The sequence below is a fragment of the Terrapene carolina genome, unplaced genomic scaffold (assembly GCF_002925995.2).
Source record: "Terrapene carolina triunguis isolate 2854851 unplaced genomic scaffold, T_m_triunguis-2.0 Scaffold242, whole genome shotgun sequence".
NCBI lineage: Eukaryota > Metazoa > Chordata > Testudines > Emydidae > Terrapene > Terrapene triunguis.
In genome coordinates this window covers 2,433,640-2,447,786 of record NW_020664593.1, presented here as the reverse complement: position 1 = coordinate 2,447,786, position 14,147 = coordinate 2,433,640, and the positions used below count along the sequence as shown (strand labels likewise).

At 51.2% G+C, this 14,147-nt stretch overlaps 1 protein-coding gene across 2 annotated transcripts in view; it reads left to right on the top strand.

Moving 5' to 3' along the window:
• Positions 1-12,667, top strand: part of SIDT1 (SID1 transmembrane family member 1) — a 95,429-nt gene extending 82,762 nt beyond the window's left edge. For both annotated transcript variants that reach the window (XM_024202427.1, XM_024202426.1), the window contains 8 exons: positions 1,366-1,474; positions 1,981-1,995; positions 2,986-3,062; positions 4,718-4,764; positions 6,938-7,043; positions 7,916-8,026; positions 11,227-11,340; positions 12,586-12,667. In XM_024202427.1, the coding sequence (XP_024058195.1) occupies positions 1,366-1,474; positions 1,981-1,995; positions 2,986-3,062; positions 4,718-4,764; positions 6,938-7,043; positions 7,916-8,026; positions 11,227-11,340; positions 12,586-12,648 (642 nt within the window). In that variant the 3' untranslated portion in view covers positions 12,649-12,667. The remainder of the gene's footprint in view (positions 1-1,365; positions 1,475-1,980; positions 1,996-2,985; positions 3,063-4,717; positions 4,765-6,937; positions 7,044-7,915; positions 8,027-11,226; positions 11,341-12,585) is intronic.
• Positions 12,668-14,147: the final 1,480 nt, after the last annotated feature.

Sequence of the window (14,147 nt, the reverse complement as noted above, 5' to 3'; positions counted from 1 at the left end):
CCTCCTGGATGCTGTAACATTTCAGTCAACACTGACAAAGCAAAATCAACTTTGGGCCCTGGTTTAACTCCCCAGAGGGGCTGTTACACTCGTAAGCAGGGCCGGCTCCAGGCATCAGCTTAACAAGCAGGTGCTTGGGGCAGCCAAGGGAGAGGGGCGGCACCTGCGGCAATTCGGGGGTGGCAGGTCCCTCACTCCCTCTAGGAGCGAAGGACCTGCCGCCAAACTGCCGCCGCCGATCGCGGCTTTTTTTTTTTTTTTTCCAATTGCCGCCGCCGGGACGGCAGAAATGCTGGAGCCGGCCCTGCTCGTAACCCCTGGTTGCCTGGATTTTCTGATGTGAACCATTAATCCATGCTGCACTAGTACTCAGAGGAGCAAGGATCCACATGGAATATGTGCGGAAAGCTACAGCGCTGCAACGTTGAGGCTGATAGTTCAATCACACAGATCCTGGGAAATTCCAGTTCAAGCTTCCTGCAATAACTTTACTGCTGCCTCTGTACATGTATGCACTACAATAGGGTTTCATTGGGTGAACACACAGTGCTGGGCGATGGGACCTATGATCTGGCAAATAATACAAAGCAAACACAAATAATACATAGGATCCTATGACCCAAAATACAGCTAGAGTAGGTAGCACTCTGTGTTTTCTCTGCATATGTTGTTAGATCATGTAGAGAAACCCCAAAGTACTGCATGCACCCATGGGGCAGACATTGTACTGTGGGAATCTTATTTCCTGACTCCCTAATATACAATTAAGATCTTAAAGTTTAATATTGCAGTGACACAGATCTTGTGTATCATTGCCAGCTCATAACTGAATGTGTGGTAGTGCCTGCTGGACACTGAGTACCTTTGTCCTTTTGGTACTGAGAGAAATGTTATCTAGATGGCTGGGCAGGAATAAGGGCTTTGAGAATCTGTCCTCAGAAAGATCACACCTATCTCTGTCACTCGTGCTCTTTCTAGTGGTCAGCCTGTATATCAACAGGCTTCGTCTGACAGGAGGTCTTCCCTGAGTTCTCTCCTTTGTGCATCTGCGGGGTCAAACACCTGGGGGTTATTTTGAGTCTGCACACTTCAAGAGTGGCCTGCTTTCAGAGACGTTGAGCACCTGCGGCTCCCTTTTATTCGCGTTGGACGTGTGGGTGCTCAGCATCTCTGGAGAACCAGCTCACATTTATTTAGGTACCTAAATATGGATTTAGGAATCTGACTTTAGGTTGAACATTTTGGCCCTATCCTTTCGCAGGTTCTGTATTTGGCAAGCGTTTCTGATAGCCAGGGGAGGAGTTGGGGGTTGAACGATGGGTGGCGGTGCTTGAGAACCCACCGTTTTTTCTGTTTTGCTCCCAGGTGTTCGGAAAGAACAATGTGTGGTTTTGGGTCATCTTCTCAGTCATCCACATCGTGGCCTCGCTGGCTCTCAGCACCCAGATCTACTACATGGGCCGTTTCAAAATAGGTAAGCCCTGTGGCTTAAGAGAAATGGGCTTTTTGCCCCAGGTAATTACGTTCCTCTCGCTCCCCACCCTGAATTGGGGCATGAGAAATAGTAACCCCGGCAGCCTGTGCCACCTCTGCAAAGTCAGTCTGGCTGCCAGTGCCTGTGCTCCAAGCCCAGGGGAATGCCACTCTCTTAATGCTGTCTTCCTGTTCTGACACCTCTGCTGCCCGGCGCTGGGAGAGCCCAGCACAACAGCCCACTTTGTGGCACTCAAGCTACAGGGCTCCCAAGGATGCTGTCACAGGGACTCTCTGCCCAGAGTGTTTCTCTCTGTTATGTGGCACCCAGAGGTGGTGCTGTACCTGGGAGCACTCCAGTATTCCTGGAGCTGTTAAACCACCCAGAGCTCAGAGAAGCACCTGGGAGACGTCTGCTCTCCTACCTAGACATGGAGGCCCCACACAGCTGTTGCGCTCCATTCATGAACCTCTTTCTCCTTTCTCTTCTGCTGTCCTTGGCCTCAGATGTCTCTGACACAGGTAACCAGCAGCTCCCTTTCTTCCCTGTTTGGACTGAGTGAGCAGCAATGGAGCAAATGGATGGGGAACGTGTGTTCTTTGAGCCTGCTGTGTGGGTTCTTTAGGAGTGAAATCAGTGGCAGAGTGTGGGCCACATAGGGTGACCAGACAGCAAGTGTGAAAACTCTGGGCAGGAGGTGGGGGGCAATAGGAGCCTATATAAGAAATCTACCCCAAAATTGGGACTGTCCCTATAAAATCAGGACATCTGGTCACCCTAGGGCCACAGGAAGTGCACACGGCAGCAGAACCACATCCGTTCCACTGCAGAAAGGGGGCTGCGGTCGGAGCAGGCGCTCTGGACTCTGTGCCAGTTCCACACATGCCTCTGAAGGGGATGGGCCTGTGAGAATGTGGAACTGTCTGCCACAAACCCTCCAGTCAGGGCAGTGCAGTAGTTTCAGGGGCTGGAGGAGGAGCTGCCCTGCAGCCTGAGGGGAGGATTCCAGCCCCTTCAAGACTCTGCAGCCATTTTCTCTGTGGGTGGGACCGAATGAATCTTTCCCTAGGTGCAAATTCCTTAGAGAAGGGAAGTGTGGAGAGTGCTTGGCCTTTCCCTATGCCTCAGCACATGCTCCTGCCTCCCTCTGAGGATCAGCCACAGAGTATGCCAGGTACATGCCGGGGGGACTCTTGGACAATGCCAAGGGGTGATAGGTGGGTGTTGAAACTCTGCATGGCCAAATGCCATTCAGCTGACAGCTGTCTGTATTCCAGTGTCCCCTTGTGGCATTGACGCCCCCTGCACTGTGAATCATTGTGAGCTGCTGCACCGAAGATTTGCTTCCCAAAGGGAGGGCAAAGCAATCCGGCTTGGTGGGTGGGGGCTCCCCGTTTGCATGCCCTCCGCAGTTAGTGTCACCCTGCTCCCTGGGTAGTGATACCGTCACACTGCCCCTGTCAGGGCTACTCGGCTGGATACATTGGCTTCCCTGTCCTTATCTCCGGCAGACTTTGGGATTTTCCGCCGAGTGGTGATGGTGCTGTACACGGACTGTTTCCAGCAGTGCAGCCGGCCAATGTACATGGTAGGTGGTTTCCCGGGCCCCAGCCCGTCCTTGGCAGTTACTCAGTTGCCGGCTAGGGAGAGGTTAAAACTGTGCAGAGCTTGTGCAGGCAGCACATGTGGCTCTTCAAATGAGTGGACAAAGAAATTTTTTTTGAAAACCCTCTCCAACAAAAAAAAGTTTCTGTCCTTGGTCTGGAATTCCACACACTTTGTCTTAGGCCGGAGGAGGCTTTTGGGGGGAGTTTGAGGTGAACTGGTCAAGGAAGGGGGATATTTTTCTTGGTGGATTTTTTTAAAATCTATCATTCGGAAGATGTTAGCATAGGGAGGCCAGCACTGCATTCCGAACAGTCGCTGTCCTACAGCCCTACCCTGGGAAAGCCTGTTGTTGCTTTAGCTGTAGAACAGGGGTAGGCAACCTATGGCACGTGTGCCGAGGCGGCACGCGAGCTGATTTTCAGTGGCACTCACACTGCCTGGGTCCTGGCCACCAGTCTGGGGAGCTCTGCATTTTAATTTAATTTTAAATGAAGCTTCTTAAAACATTTTAAAAACCTTATTTACTTTACATACAACAATAGTTTAGTTATATATTATAGACTTATAGAAAGAGACCTTCTAAAAACGTTAAAATATATTACTGGCATGTGAAACCTTAAATTAGAGTGAATAAATGAAAGGAAACTTCTGAAAGGTTGCCGACCCCTGCTGTAGAGCTACAGCTGCTGTTATTCCTGCCTCACCTTGGGGCAGACGGCGCTTTGTAGACGAAAACAAGATGTGGTTGTTACCTAAGTCCCTTAAACTCACTTCTTATGAGAGGCCGTTCAGCACTGACTACAGACTGGCGCCTCGTGTACCTTATGGGCCAAGCCATTCCTGTCTGTCCCAGGTGACTGAATTTTTGAGCAGTTAGGCTCAACACACCCCATCTGTTACTTTTTTAAAAGATGCTTCTTTTACTTCTCCTGGGACACAACAGACTGCATTTCCCAAGCAGTCTACGACCACGTGGATCTTAAGAAAACTCTGTTAATTAGGAATAGAAATTCAGACCTACAACACCAAAACAAATTGAATGTGATGAAAGCAGGTTTGGCTCAAAGGGACATCTTCCACTTAAAAAGTCTGCAAAGTTTTTCACCTGTTATAGTTGCTACAGTTAGTTACAAGAACTACCCAAGCTCACTGTAACTGAAAATGTTGAGGGGGTGGGGAGGAGTTCTCTTATGTGTTTGACAGCGCTTTGTGCTTAATCGTTTTCCCTGTTTCCCTTGTGTAGTCAGCTCCTTTCTTTGTGTGAGAGAATTTTTTTTTTTTTTAAAGAATTAGGAAAAATACTATTTGTAAAACCACAAAAACTGACCAGGAGATTCAGGGGCTGGTGCATTACCGGAAACATCTTGGAACTCCTTTTTAGATTTCCACTTAGCAATATCCCTTTAAAATCCATAAACATTGGAGAGATTTGTTTTCCTAGCACAAATGTTCACCAAAAAAAGGATTTGACAGTCACGCATTCATGTATTTGTGAGAGGCAAATTTTAAATCCAGAAGAGTGAGTGTCTTGAACTGCCGTGACAAACTCCTCTGCCTGCACTCTTCACCACATTTTGTATAGCATTGGTGAAGACTGAACATTCATCATCAGTGATTATTGTGCCTTCTCCCCAGGACAGAATGGTGCTGCTCATTGTTGGAAACCTGGTCAACTGGTCCTTGTAAGTAGTAGTGGGGTGTGTGTGTTTCCGCATTGATTTCCAGGTGGCTGGAATGGGGGTAGAAATGTAGTGGTCTCTGTGTGGGACTCTTTCAGATCCTTCTGCTGGATTTCAGCAACCCTAAAGTGAAGGTGAGTTCCAGGCTTTACAGAGCTGAAACCAGGGGCATGACCCTGTTAGAGCTGAGAAGCTAAAATGGGTCAGGCCTGCTCAATATGTACTTGGGAGACCTCCAGCAAAACAGAGGTGTTGCAGACTGCAGTGTTGGTGGTTTTGTAGGTGGCACTTGTCTGTCTGGGTATGGCACGCTGTGCATGGAGTAGCCTACCCAAGCTAGCCTGAATCCAGTAAGTGTGGCTAAGAACAGCAGTGGAGACGATGCAGCGCAGGTTTCAGCGTAGGTAATACAAGGCCCAGGGTACGTACTCGGCTCCCTAGACCTCACTGTGTGGTCGTCACTGCTGTTGTCACCATGCTAACTGTATTTAAGCTTGCTAGCCCCTGAAATGCTTGTGCTGTGTAGACGCACCCTGAGTCAGGACTCATCCAGCACCCTGACATGCTGTTAGATCATGTTGCTAGAGGGGCCAGTTCTTGGATGAGATGTAAAATCAAATCCTAGCCTCTTGTTAAAGTTCCCTTGATGCCTTTTCACAAGCAAATTCCTTGTTAAAACCTAGTTTGGGTGATTTCATTGTGCCACCTCAAATCCACCCTGCAGAATTCTTCATTTTCTGTCCTGCCTTAATTTCCTCCAACAGCCAGGATCACCAAAACGCATTGTGCACTGGCCACTCCCCAGGGGTGAAAGTAAGTTAGGCCACTTACTGGTACGGGTGGGAGGGCGGGGCCTCGGGCAGAAGGGGCGGGGCTGGGGTCAGCATCCCCCAACCAGCCCTTTCAGGCCGCCTGGCCCGCGCCACCCGGGGCTCCCGTATTGATTTAAAGGGCCCGGGGCTCCGGCCGCCGCTACTGGCCTGCTGACAGGGGAGGCAAAAGGGGCAGGGACATTAAAGCACTGCCGCAGCAACGCTTTAATGTGGGCTGGGTGTGGGCCGGTGCGGGTTCTTACCGGTACGGAGTACCGGCCCGTACCGGCTCACTCTCACCCCTGCCACTCCCCCTACACCAGGGCTAGGGCAGGAACAGCTGGAGTAGCTTTGGCGTAGCTGCGGATTTCCCTACATGGAGGGTGCTGCCACTGTAAGGCAGCTTTCCAGGAATGTTGTGCCCCTGGAGTGGTTCAGAAGAGACATATGCATGGCCGAAGATCTGGCCCTGTGATCACTGAAATGAAGCCACCTCTGGCTGCTTAATAGTCCACATCCACGGCACAACCACCCAGGAAAGGGAGCGAAGAAGAATCCAAATTCAACTGAAAACCAAGGGAGGAATTTAGGGTGTCAGAATGTAACTTTTCAGCTGTAACGTAGCTCCTAGCTTATGCTCCTAGTCAATGTCCAGTGTAATTTTAACAGATAGTCTGTGTGCCCGATTGTTTGCGTGGATTGGATCTTCCAAATGGCAGCACGCCACAGGAAGATGTGACTGCAAAAGACAAGAAGTTGGCAGGGGCTCTGGGGCAGGTGAAGGCCCTGAAACTACTTGAACGCCTTCATTTAAAACTGACTAGAGATTTCAAGCTGACTGTGAAGTGGGTCCAAGTGGCAGATATCCCCTGCTGCCCAGTAGAGCCAGGGAGGAAGGGGGTCCTGCAAGCCAGTAAGAGGGGCAGCAGGGGGCACTCTAGTCATTTCCTCTCAGACTCTCACCTGCCCACTCACAGCTTCTGAATACCGAGCAGGAAAGACAAAACAGTGGCAAACAAGATGGGAAACCACAGAAGTGAGGGCAGGAGCGTGATATATGGGTTGGCTGCATGGGGGTGGGGGGGGAGGGTGGGCTAGGACTCCTGGGTTCTGTTCTTAGCTCTTCCACCGACTCCCTGTGGCAAATCACTTCCCCCCGACCCTGCCTTAGTTTCTGATTTGTAAAATAGGACATAGAGTATTTACCTGCCACCACAGAGGGCTGTGAGGCCAAACCTGTGTCTGTCAAGCAGTGTCCTGTGATAGCAGAAGCAGTGTGTGATTGACGCATTCTGGAGTTTCCTTCCCCAGCATGGGTGAGGGAGTTGGTTAATGTGTCCGTCTCTGTCTCTCCTTTCTCTCAGTGCTGTCTTTGGACTGGTGTATCGGCCAAGGGACTTTGCCTCCTACATGCTGGGGATCTTTATCTGTAACCTACTGCTGTATCTGGCCTTTTATATCATCATGAAGGTAAAGGAGGCAGCTCCCGCTGCCTGTTATGCTCTTGGGGTCTGCCCTTATTTCCTATGCCTTCCCGATGGGGGAGCAAAGACCTTTCGTGCAGCAGTTCCTTGTGTGAAGGGGGGCCGGCTGCCCAGTGTCTGCTACCCTCGCTGCCCCTCTGATTGCAGTGTCAACTCCCGCTGGGGACTTGCTGATTCTGCAGCGCGGGGGGCCTTGGTGTTAGGGGCTGGGGGGGGCGGGGCGGAGTCTATTGGCGATACATGATCAACTGTTTTTTACAGAAACATGGGGAAGCCACACATCAGTCCACTTTACACTATGGGGACTCCAGAGCATCTAGGTCGCACTGTTGCTGGGAGCAGGGGTTTCTGGGTAATTTCCACACAGGATGCCCTGCACTGGGGGATGCATTAGGAGGATAGATTGAGCTCTTATAGCTGCAACACTTGTGATTGCCTTGCCAAGGAGCCGTCGCAGGCAGCCCATCTTGGGTGTCTCAAACCGAGCTTGTAAAACTCCTGGGCTGGCATCAGCAAGAGGATGCAGGCGTTGTATGGTATTGCAAGCCCGCCAGACGCTGCTTGTTATGTCTCTTTGCAGAGTGCAGACTGGGCCTTAGGTTCTCGTGAAAGGACAATAAATGAAGCCAGAGCTTTCAGAAATTTGAAGAGGCAGATGATTTTCTGATCCAAAATTGAGACTAACAGATGCCCTGTGCTACTGACTACACCCTCCTGTTTTCAGGGGTGTGCTGGGTTAGACCTAGCACTGTGCCCTTTGCTGTGATTGTGTGCACAGCTGGATGGTTCCTGGAAAGGACAATATATGTTGCCTCTGTGGGCTGATTTTTGAGGCCTTGTTCCTTTTGATTGTTGCAGCTCCGCAGCTCTGAGAAGCTCCTGCCCATTCCACTGTTCTGCATCGTGGCCACAGCCGTGGTTTGGGCTGCAGCCCTTTACTTCTTCTTCCAAAACCTCAGCAGCTGGGAGGTAAAGGTCACACATTTATCTGTCTGGAGACCCATCTCTCTGTCTCTCTCTCTCTTCCTCCATCACTTCTGCTCCCTTTTCCTTCCCCTGTCCATACTTCTGAATATCCCTTTTTATCCTGGAAAAAATGCTTTAAGAAAAGGCGTCTGGATCATTAATAACAGTAAATGGCAAAGAAAGGGCAAACTCATTCAGTCTATTGGAAGGATGGGGACTATTACAGACGTGAGCCAAAAATAACGGACTCTGGCACAGGAATAGCCAAGGGCATCATGTACCACACTGTTGAGCCTGTGTGTTCCTTCTTGCGCTCCCATGAATTGAGAGGGTGGTGTGAAAGTGATCCAGAAAGAGCACTGGCCGTTGGTGGAGAGAAAAAATATAGCTATGCCTTGGTAGGTCTGTAACATGAGATCTTGTAGAAGCTGACAGATCTAGAATTACTCCAGGTGGGTGTTTCTTTTCTCCTGCTTCTGTTTGTATAGAGAGGGAAGGGTTTTGTCTTTCCAGTGTCTTTCTAGATTCTCCTATGCTCTGAATGCTCACCCTGCAGCATTCATGGCCCCTGGACACAGTGTTCATAAAGAATATTGATTTAAGATTTTGGTCTGGAGGAAGCACAGAGCAGCTGATAAAGAAGTTAGCTTCTACGCCATGGTGGTGTAGCCATGTCAGTCCCAGGATATTAGAAAGACAAGATGGGCGAGATAACATCTTGTATTGGACCAACTTCCATTGGTGAGAGAGACGAGCTTTCCAGCTTACACGGAGCTCTTCTTCAGGTCTGGGAAAGGTACTCAGAGTGTCCCAGCTAAATGCAAGAGTGAGCAGATAGAATGTGCACAAACGACTTCTGCCAAACTAAGGGACCATTCAAGGTGAAGTGGCCCGTTAACAACCCTGTAGCCATAGGACAAAAGAGGGGAATTAGAGGGTTACCAGTTGTTGCAATGACCCATCAATCGAGTGTCTGTATTAAGACTATGGCTGTGTCTACACTATGGACCTTGCAGCAGCACAGCTGTACCACTGTAAGGTCTCCCGGGTAGCCGCTCTGTGCCGACGGGAGAGAGCTCTCCTCCTGCCAGCATAACTAAACCACTCCCAACGAGCGCGGTAGCTGTGTTGGTGGGTGAGTGTTTCCCACAGATATAGCGCTGTCCACACCGGTGCTTTTGTCAGTGTAACTTATGTCCGTCAGGGGAGTGGTTTTTTCACACCTGGCTGACCGAAATTTTGCTGACAAAAGTGCTAGTGGAGACAAAGCCTATGATTTTTAGTGTCTAGCAGAGCTATGAATTTCAGCTCCCAGGTTCATCTTTTGAAAGTGTTGTGCACGCTTCCTTTGTGGATGAGGACTGAGAGGTCAGACACAGAGTGATCGCTCTGTGAAAAGTGTTCACCCACAGGTGACAGGGTGTTTTTGTCTTTTACCAAAACTTTTTCAAAAGACGAGCCTGGGAGCTTAAATTCATTCCTCTGCTAGACACCAAAAATCAGGGACTGAACAGAGACTCTGGATTTATGGCTTATTACAACAATCTGTAACCCACTAACCCCCTCTTTTTGTCCTCTGACTGCAGAGGTGCTAGCAGGCCAGGCTATCTTGAATGGTCCCTTATAATACGTGCTAACTACTTTTGCTAAACAATCTGTTCCACCCTCCATTTAGCTGTGACTCTGAGAGTTCCTTCCCCAGTCATAGAGTTGCCAACTCTCCAGGATTGTCTGGGAGTCTTCAGGAAAGTTTAGTTAAAGATTATGTCAAGTGATGAAACCTCCAGGAATACGTCCAACCAAAACTGGCAACCCTATTCCCAGCCGGAAGACAGAAGCTGCCGAATTACCGCCGCGGGCAGCTGAACATAGAAGCTGCCGCCGAATTGCTGCTGCCGCGGAAACGCGCGTGCCGCCCTAAGGGCACATGGACTGCCCCCGCCGTCCGTGGCGGCAATTCGGCGTGCTGTTTGGGGCAGCAAAAACACACGGACTGCCGCCCCTTGCAGATTGCCTCCCAAAGCACCTGCTTGGAATGCTGGTGCCTGGAGCCCGCCCTGGGTGAAGTGCCAGATAAAACAGCTTTTACTGTATAAAGAAGAGAGACTGAGTGGGAAGGGAAACTGAGGACCAATGTCACTGAGCAGGTCAGTGGCTCAGCAGGGTATCTGAAAGCTGAAGTGAACAAATTGAGAGTAGATCTCGGGTGCACATTTTTAACCGTGAGGGTCACTACCATTGGAACAAGTTACCTGGGGTTTCGGTGGGTTCTCCGTCTCTGGAAGATAAGTTGTAACTTGACCAGAATTACTGGGGAAATTCTATGGCCTGTTTCATACCAGGGGTCAGACTAGATGGTCACCATGGTGCCTTCTGCCCTCGGAAGCTATGAATCCGGGAGTAGAACGCATGTCTCCAGACTCCAAGTCCAGTGTTCTAGCCCCTCTCTGTCTCCTCATGCTACCTCCTCACTCTTACTAAACAGACGCCTCTCCCTGGTGCAGCTCTTTGGTCTGACATCCCACATGGTGCCGAAGGGTTTGGCCGGGGGAGTTTTGTGAAGTGTTCGGATGGGCGATGCCAGCAACGTGCCATCCAAGTGTCTGTCCCCTCTCTGTGTGAGAGAGAGGATATGGGAGCCTGCCAGATATAAACTGGCCGTGGGGAAGTTTAGGCTTGAAATTAGACGAAGGTTTCTAACCGTCAGAGGGGTGAAATTCTGGAACAGCCTTCCGAGGGAAACGGTGGGGGCGAAAGACCTCTCTGGCTTCAAGATTAGGCTAGATAAGTTTATGGAGGGAATGATTTGATGGGATAACGTGATTTTAGTCAATTAGGCAATAACGTGCCATCGCTGGTAAAATGTGGGTCCAGCTGGAGAATCTTGCCTGTATGCTCGGGGGTCTACTGATCGCCATATTTGGGGTCGGGAAGGAATTTTCCTCCAGGGTAGATTGGCAGAGGCCCTGGAGGTTTTTCGCCTTCCTCCGCAGCATAGGGCAGGGGTCGCAAGCTGGAGGATTCTCTGCGACTTGAAGTCTTTAAATCACGATCTGGAGACTTCAACAGCTGAGATAAGGGAAATTGGGTGGGTCAGCTTTTGTGGCCTGCATCATGCGGGAGGTCAGACTAGATGACCATAATGGTCCCTTCTGACCTTAAAGTCTATGAGTCCTCCTCAGCCCTCTGTCCTCTCTCCCTAGGAGACCCCGGCGGAATCCCGAGAGAAGAATCGCCCATGCATCCTGCTGGGCTTCTTTGATGACCATGACGTCTGGCACTTCCTCTCAGCAGCCGCCTTGTTCTTCTCCTTCTTGGTGAGCTTCTCTCTCACTCCATCTCCTGCACATTCCCCTTCCACCTCTCTCTCCTGAGCTTGTTCTTCATCCCTCTGTCTATTCCCCCACCGCTCCCCATCCCCATCTTTCTTCTATTTCAGTCTAGCTGGGGCATGTATGTAGCCTTGGCCGTGCTGGCACCTAGTGGTGTTGTGCTACTTCCTGACCCCTGTGCACACAGCCTAATTCTGGGAAGCATCAACCCCATCCTTGACTTGTCTTTCCACCTGCACTGCTCCTGAGAATGCCCCTGCAAGGGGACGCTCCAACGCCGAGTTCAACAGCCCTGTCTCCTGCAATGATTGGGGTTGGCTCATTTTCCACCCCACCCCCTTCCCTCCCCCCGTCCATTCTTTTCATGACTTCCTGTCCTGGAGTCCCCTGGAGGATTGTGGCTGATGCAGCCATAAAGGGGCGGGGGGACATTGCCCTTGTTCTCCCCCCTCCCCCCATCTGAGACTCCCTCTTTCTCAGCTGTCTCACTAGCACCCAGGAGGGACCCCAGTGAAGCCCCTAGTATGGAGCTTTAGCCACTCCTGGGCTTCTCTAACTCAAAGCAGCAGGTAAGTTGTATTCACCAACTGGACTAAACTTTCTGCCCTTCCTGATCTTACTGTGCAATGCCAAAGGCTGCGCTGCCCCTGGGGGTGGGAGAACAAACTGTCCGTGGGCTGGGGGAGGGAGAGAGGCAGCGGAGAGGTGAGGTTGAGCTCTTGTCCCCCTGCTGCCTCTCCCCTGCCCCTCCTGAAGCGCCTCGCACAATCAGGGGGAGCACTCAGTTTTGTTTCCTACCCAGCTGTGCAGTGCCTAGTGCTGCCCTGGTGGCATTTGATTTCCTGGTGTGTTGGCTTTTCCTACGACTTTAGTGCTGGTGAAAGGTGCTGGGCTCTGTCCTGGGCAGAGAAGCCCTCTAGTCAGCAGCCGCAGAGCAAGTGCAGGCTGGGCAGAAGCACAAGCTCCCACCACACCGCCTCGCTCTGAGGATCATCTCTGTCAAGGGAAGGGCAGAGTTCAGTCTCCACAGCCCATTTTGGCCCCAGCCTCTCTGCTGAGGCAACTGACGAGGGGCCAGCCAGTGCCCATTCAGATGGGTTTTTTTGTGAGGGGGGCACCTGTGTCGCTGCTAGGAAGTGGCCTGAGCTCCCCCATCTCATGCCAAGCAGCTGGCAGTTAAAGCTGTGGCGCACGCAGGAGCCGTGTGATGATCTCTCCCTCTCGTTTTAGGTTCTGTTAACGCTGGATGATGACCTGGATTCCGTGCGGAGAGACAAGATCCCTGTGTTCTGAGCGACGGGAGGCGGGGTGGGGATGGCGTTCTTTATTCTGCTCGGTGGAAGGAGCAGAGCCGGCAGCCAGCATTGTCTGAGGGGAATGAACCTCCTGTTGTACAAACAGCACTGACACCCCAGCCGGGCGGAGAGGAAGGAGCAGCTAGATCCCACACCAGCAAATAGGAGCTTTCTGTAATAAATGAGGCAAGACCTGAAAGGCAGACAGAGCCCTGCCTGTTCCTCCTCCCTGCCGCTCATTGGATCAGATGTGGCCATCCAGCATCCTGGAGTTGAGTGCAAGGCAGATGAGCAGTGCTTTGGCTGGTTCCTCTCCCAGTGGCTGCTGGAAGTCATGCAGGAGTGAGGGAGCTGTGGCCATGTTCATTAAGGGTAGTGTGTTCCTCCAGGGGTGACTTAAACTGTGTTCACCTTCTCCTGCAACCTCCGCCACCCTGAGAAAAGCCACTCAGCAGTCGTGAGCTGCCCCAGGAAGCAGTCTCTTTCTTTCGCTGACTGCCTGGCACCAACCCCAGCAGTGCAATGGAACATGAGACACAGCAAGCCCCTCGGATGGGGAAGAGCATCTGACACTAGTTCTTGATTCCTTTACCTGCCTTTATGTTGTGTTGCACGTTCTCTCCCATGAGTATGGTCGTCCGGGGCGATGCAGGTCCCCGTCACGTTCGTAGCTGTTCCCTGCACCCCACGGGCCACTACCGTCAACACTGCTACTTTCTGCATCTGACCACGTCCACGGGCCCCTGCAGCCTGCACCGGGAAGGTGTTAGCTCTCACCTTGTGCCAGCCTGAGGATCGCCTGCTGGGGCTACAGGAAGCAAACAAAGACCAGCCTCAAATCTGTAGCCCCAGCCTTAAGCTTGAGCTATTTCATCCTGCAGCTGGAAGAACCTCAGGCCAGTGAAAGGCAATGGGCCGAATGAACTGTTCCACCTGAAAAAGCAACAGCCCTGGGAGATGGTGCTCGACTGCGGTGGGCTCCTACTACCCACGTTCTGGCAGCCCCAGATGCCGATGTGGTCGCTCCTCCTTGGCCTCCCTCCCTGTGCTTTTCGGTGGAGGAAGAGTTCATGGTTGGCTCTTGCCTGGAGATCAGTTCACTGGTAGCTCCCCTCTTGCATCTGAAATGACATCCTGTGACCCTAACACAGCCACTCTGCATTAGAGTGCTCCCTTTGCTGTCCACTCCCTACGTGGGTGTTTAGAAAAGGGAGCTGTGGAATTACAGCCTAGTGCAGTCATGCATCAGGGCATTGTCCTGTTCTTACTGGTGGCTGTGTTGCTATTGACTTCAGTGAGAGCAGGGTCAGGCCTATAGTGAAGAAGCTACTTATGAACCTCAGTCTTTCAGGGCTTCTGAATTTACAACCAATCATTTGCTCAGGACTGAAAGCTAGCAAAGAAGGCTCCCACCACAGGAGAGAAATGTCAGTTTAATAAAATTCTGAACCAAACGCTGTTTCCCCTCAGCCCTGCTGCAGCCACAAAATAGATTTT